Raw genomic sequence first — 6,000 nt, 5'->3', positions numbered from 1 at the left:
TAATTACGTACATTGCAAGCTCCAGTTCCATAAGAGATGAGAGTACAGAATTCGTTCGTGTAAATAGGCATGAAATTCTGATGATATCTCTGACACTCGTCCGGAAGCATGCATTTTGCGTTCAATTTTTGCAAATTATTATGTACGGCTTGTCTGAAACCCGTAGAACCCCAAGCTACGATCGTTAAGCTTTCGCCTCTCTTTACATCTGATGTTGGGAGTCCTATTGGTCTTTGCCTGGAGTTGAAGATAATAGGCGCAGATAACTAAAAACGTTTATCAAATATAAAATGAATTATAATATCGATTATTTGTTAAATAATTTTGTCGTGTAATATAGCAAAATCATGGAATATGCATGGAAATGTAATAGTGTAAATAAAACGAATGTAACCAGATTTATCTCAAATTTGTACCTTAATTAAACCGATATCATTTCCCAGAGTATTTGGATTGTAGCTTTCGTGGTACCACATTTGCGATATTCTGTGAACCTGTCCGCCCGAATTGAGCCAAGTTGTGCCACTGACAATAGTTACGCTTTGTCTTAGTCCGGAGTCTGTGATTATAGGATATACGCAATGCGCGGCTGTGAGGATATGACGATCACTAATCATGTTACCGCCACACATATGATTGTTTTGATTCCTGATAGAGACCATATAAGGATAGTCCTCAATATAGGCGGATACTCCATTTACCAGTCTCTCCGGTTCATCCGCATAAATTCCTACGGCACGAAACGTTACATCGCAAATATTTATGATACAAACTAAGTTTTAAATCAATAATTGTCTCGAAAAAATTTTAAAACAAGATGCCAAACAAAATTGTAATACACAAGGACATCTTATTATCGTTAAAATTCGTTTCAGATTCAGAAATCCTAGAAGATAACTTTGACATATTTCATAAATTCATTTAATTCAATATCTCCTTCGAGATACATAATAAAGAAGTAATTTTTATAGAGAGAGTTTTTAGTATAAAATATATATATTTAGTATAAAATATAAAAATATATATTGAGCGTATTAATTAATCGATTAATTATTTAGAGACTGTTAAGCGATTGTACATGCATTATTCGATATTTGACTTACCAACGATTGCAAAGACAATCAGGATACACGATAGCTGCTTCATTATAGATGTTCTTTAATTTTCTTGATACTGCACCGGCAAAATTTGGGAAGCACAGTAACGATCAATGTTACATGCGGTATAATTTATATACATGTTAAAATATGTACACAGCTGCATTAATTACAGTATTAATTATCATTTATTCTTTATCGCATTAATAATGAAATTGTTTTGCGAAAATCGCGATTGCGTTTATAATGACATTATTACAAAGAACGTAGTTATGTAATGTTAAAATAAAAAAAAATATAAATATGGTATTATAACTTTTATATTTAATATATTTTTCTGAGTAATGTTATAACGTTAAACAAAATGTAATGAATTCTTATGGAAAGTTAATTTATATAAGTATGATATAATAAAAAATAAATCGCTGTAATTTAATCATATAGGATATATAAATAATTTTAGATTATAAGGATATTATTTTTTTTAATGTTTGATAAAACCAAAAACATCAATTTATATATAGCAGAAGTTTCGAAATTTTTTTAAATTTCCGATGAATTTATATAAAAAATATTTTGCAACACAATATATCCACTAGATTAATTCTGTTAAATAATGGAAAATTTTAAAAAATATCTCTTATATATATGTTTTTATATTATGTATCTGTTTGCTATAAAACAATGAGTTTACTAATTTGTGAAGTATAAATTAAAATACGCCCATCATATGTATGCTCTATAAGAAAAAAGAAAAAACTGTATTGTGCTTAAATCATAAATAATATAACAACACTAAATATATATTGATTATGAAATCCAATATTATAAATAAAATTAATATTTATTATAAATGTAATATTAATTACATAAACATATTACTCTTGTTATATGTTGCAATGCCTTAATATCAGACATTGTCGGAGTTTTCTTCTTTTTATTAGCGATGTGCCAGCAAGACCGATATATAACCGCCCGATGTCTTTAACAACTGAAACACGTATAATATTTATGACAAATATTTAAGACATTTTTTAATAAATAATGATAATTTTATTTCTCTTTTTTTTTGTTTTTTTGACAAGATTTATAATTCAACGATTAAATACTTATCATTTAACTTTTTCAATATTTTTAACGCTATTTATATAATATTAATATGTATATTTATTATAATTGTATTATTCTATAAGTGCTATCTTGTATGAATATAATTTATTTATTATAATTTGAATAAATTTAAAGAGAAAAAGCAAAATAAGAGTATTATAGATTCATTTACATCATGTCGAACAGATTATTAAATTTATAATAATTTTATTTTCAATATTGTGCAATATTTTTTTATATCAATTTTAATTTTAATTAATTTTTAAAGTTGCTTTAGCTTATTTACATTACAAAGTGTAGCCATTGTCATAGGAAACATCTTTCCCGCGGTAAGATACATCGGTTTGTTGGTGCAAATCAATATAATTAGTAAATTTCTCGCTTTTTTCGGCTCCATCATGTACCACTTGAGTTCGCATGCGGCCTCGTAAACTCCCTCGCACTTGACAAACAGAGCGATTATTTGTGATAAAATTGCATGTTAAATCAATCGAAACTCTATATCGGATCTCTATACCAGGAAGTTCTTAATTAGTGTTTCGTATTCTGTAATGTTTTTAATAAGTTAACAATGAGCTGTATCATACTTACTTGCGCGACCAAAATTTCTCCCACGGCGCAATAGAGGCATGTATGTGCAAACATATTAATAAACACTGTCATGATAAAAGTTAAACGTAGTACAGAGACATCGCCACGTTGAGTTATCATCTAAATGGATGAATAAAGATCAATATATATATAACTAATTATTTATTCTATATAGAAAAGATTACTTATTTCACAATTAAACTTAAATTCTTAAATGAAAATATCTCCTTAATAATAAATGTGATATTAATTATATTAATTCTTATTTACGTTTTTATTGCGTTATATTATTATTATTAATTTTATTAATTCTTTAATTTACGTTATATTATTATTGTTCAACAGAGAGGATATATTATTTAGAATGGATTTTGATGTAACTTTTCGAAAAGTCTAAACTGAAATGTTTTGTTCGAAATGTAGACGTTTTAGTTTTTCTCTGAGTTTTTCGAATTTTGAATCATATAGATCAAGCATTCACATTTGTTTTTTTTAAATCGAATAATCGAGACTCGAGTTCTTCTAGATTACATTATTATCAGTCATTATTATCAAAATTTTATTTATAAAACAGATTAATATAATATATTGAAAATAATATTTAAAATTAAAATTATTTGAACTTACATATATATATATATATATATATATATATATATATTAATAATATATTGAAAGAAAATTAAATATTTAAAAGTAAAAATTTATATTTACATTTATTCTTAAATTTTAGAAAATTAATATTAAAAATTTTAAAACAATATATTAAGAATTATTTTCTTAAATATAATGTTTAAAAACATATTTATTAAAAATATGGTTCATTAAATATTGGTAATATTTATTGATAATATTGGTTAAATATTTAAATTTTGGTAAAGCATATGAAGAATCATTGTCTCTCTTTTACTTTCTTTCTTTTCTCTCTTTTTCTCTCTTTATCTATTTTTTCGTTTTCCTCTGAAAAAGCAAAAAATTATACAAATTTTTAGTCAAAGAGGGATACTTACAGAAACTATTAAAAAACCGTGAAAAGCGAATAATATGCCAAAGTAAATGAGTGCCCCAAGTAGCATCAAAGTAAATATATTATCTATGATATTGATCGATCTGTAAAAGAAAATCAATAAAAATAATATTAAAAATTTTAATCATTTTATTATATTATTTTTATGTGACTTGCAAAAAAGAAATTCTATAAAAGAGTTTCTAGAATAGTAAAATTTAAAAAAAGTCTTTATTTTTTAATATTGAGTATTTAAAGAAACGATTTATTCGTTTAATAATTGTTTCTGTTTATCATAAATTAGCTCTATATAAATTTTCTAATTTTGTGACAAAAAAATTAGCAATATATTTGAGAGATTTCAAAGTTTTATAATACTATATAATAAGCAAAATAAAAAAGGAAAAAATCTTTGACATTATCTAAACATGATAACCTGATGAGACGTAAATGATCCTGTATAATATTAGGCAGAACGTTTTCGAAATTGTTAAATCTATCGAGATCGATGACGCGTATCTTGAGATTTTCCAGCTGACTGCACACATGAAAGACTAACAGACTTAAAAAACAATCTGTACCAGTGTACGCAGCTGCAAACATACATATGCTAATAGTTTGCAAGGCATAAGTTATTTCATAAAACGGACTTTCATCTCGATCATAGAAGTAATATGTTTGTAATGGCATCAATCTCCCAGGGTCTGTCTTATTCGTCAAATATCTCATTGAAACGCCGAAGACAGGAAGAACTGTAAACAAAAGACAGGACATCATTGTTGTAAAATATCCGAATATCGTGAGCTTGCTCGCAAATTTAACTCGTTTCATCATAACATTTCTCTCTTGCACAGCCTTTGGCTTCAACCAGTCGTGCTTAATCATGTTTAGAAGCGGTATAATATCTAGAAACAATAACTATGCAGAATTATGTATACCAGTTGTATTATTCTTGAAATGAAGGAGATATAGAAAAAAAACTTGTATTCATGTATATAATTTACACAAAGATGTAACAATCACACTCTTATACCTGTCTTTTTCTGCCACATTATGAAAAATTTTATCATTGCCATCATAAATTGTAAGGTGCATTGCAGATTATCAATCATCAACATTAAATCGCCCCATACTTTAAATAGAGAATATACACTCGGAATAATACAAAACCAGATTCCTATATTTAGCATAACGATTACACGAACGTTCGTTATTAATTTCTGCCGTTTGGATTCTTTATTTTTCGGCCAAATTCCCAACATCCTCAAGCATGTCCGATTTAATTTAATGGACCATTCGTAATCTGCAAATATTTAAAAAAAAATGGGAAATTTCATAAAAAAATTTCATTAAAATTAAATTATAGTTTTTAACATATTACTTTTTCTATGTATTTTAAGTTTTTCTATATATGTTTTTTACAATATATTCTTTTTTTCTCCGTTAAAATTTTATTTTTTCCAATGAATATTTATATTTGCTTATGCATTCACATTTACACAGAGATAATAAATTTGATTTTAGTTACGTCAAAATATATGTAAGGAATCATATTAAATTTCAAAAAATATTATATATATATAAGATATTATAATAATTAATATTTACGTGTATGCAAAAGAATAATAGATAATTATTATATGCAAATTATGGAAAAAAATATGGAATTATGGAAATAAATATAACGATTCTTCTAAAGAATTGTTTTCACTTGATTTGAATTTATATTTGTGTGTAAATAAAAATATGCATATGTCTGTCATGTGAAAGGATGAGCTTATCTAGTCTAATCAAGCCAATCGAAGAAAAATGAATACCTGCGTATGCTGAGTATTTTGATGTATTCATATCGATATCTATGAAGGAACTGAGAGCTTCCTCATTTTCATTTAGGGTGACGGTAGATCGTTGCGTGCGATGAAATTCGTTCCACTTAATATCATGTTCTGCAGATGTACATGTCGCACATCAATAATGTAATACTCATAACGAGAAGGTAGGCGATGTTTATAACCCTAAGGTTCTTGTAATGAGAAAAATAATAGCACAAATGCATAAACGAGAAGTATAGATACAGGGCCGCCCGCAGAAATAAAACTTGTGAACTGAAAAACTATTACTCAAAGATAAATTTGAAGTTACAATTAAATTGTACGTACTATGTTTTTTCTAATAGATTGTAAAAAATTGAAATTT

At 26.3% G+C, this 6,000-nt stretch overlaps 2 protein-coding genes across 2 annotated transcripts in view; both read right to left on the bottom strand.

The window, feature by feature from the left end:
- The window catches only part of LOC105249240 (chymotrypsin-2-like), a 2,076-nt gene extending 874 nt beyond the window's left edge, over positions 1–1,202 (bottom strand). The window contains exons 1-3 of the mRNA XM_011254560.3: positions 1,104–1,202; positions 417–730; positions 12–266 (exon numbers count right to left, since the gene is read on the bottom strand). Of these exons, the coding sequence (XP_011252862.1) occupies positions 12–266; positions 417–730; positions 1,104–1,146 (612 nt within the window). The 5' untranslated portion in view covers positions 1,147–1,202. The remainder of the gene's footprint in view (positions 1–11; positions 267–416; positions 731–1,103) is intronic.
- A 615-nt stretch (positions 1,203–1,817) lies between these two features.
- Positions 1,818–3,896, bottom strand: LOC112638062. The gene is made up of 5 exons (XM_025409087.1): positions 3,809–3,896; positions 2,799–2,918; positions 2,494–2,649; positions 1,980–2,088; positions 1,818–1,836 (listed from the first exon to the last, which is right to left on the bottom strand). The coding sequence occupies exons 1-4, from the start codon at positions 3,872–3,874 to the stop codon at positions 2,038–2,040; spliced, it is 393 nt and encodes a 130-aa protein (XP_025264872.1). The 5' UTR covers positions 3,875–3,896; the 3' UTR covers positions 1,818–1,836; positions 1,980–2,037.
- Between the last annotated feature and the right edge of the window lie 2,104 nt (positions 3,897–6,000).

The sequence above is a fragment of the Camponotus floridanus genome, unplaced genomic scaffold (assembly GCF_003227725.1).
Source record: "Camponotus floridanus strain SB8 unplaced genomic scaffold, Cflo_v7.5 scaffold24, whole genome shotgun sequence".
NCBI classification, from domain to species: Eukaryota; Metazoa; Arthropoda; class Insecta; order Hymenoptera; family Formicidae; genus Camponotus; species Camponotus floridanus.
This window is presented reverse-complemented; position numbering and strand designations above follow the sequence as displayed.

Bases quoted from the DNA above. Each gene is read 5' to 3' on its own strand.
- LOC112638062 (XM_025409087.1), bottom strand. From the start codon at position 3,874: ATGCTACTTGGGGCACTCATTTACTTTGGCATATTATTCGCTTTTCAC. The intron at 2,919-3,808 runs GTAAGTATCCCT...TCATCCATTTAG, and splicing joins ACGGTTTTTTAATAGTTTCT to ATGATAACTCAACGTGGCGA. The intron at 2,650-2,798 runs GTAAGTATGATA...CTGTTTGTCAAG, and splicing joins GAGAAATTTTGGTCGCGCAA to TGCGAGGGAGTTTACGAGGC.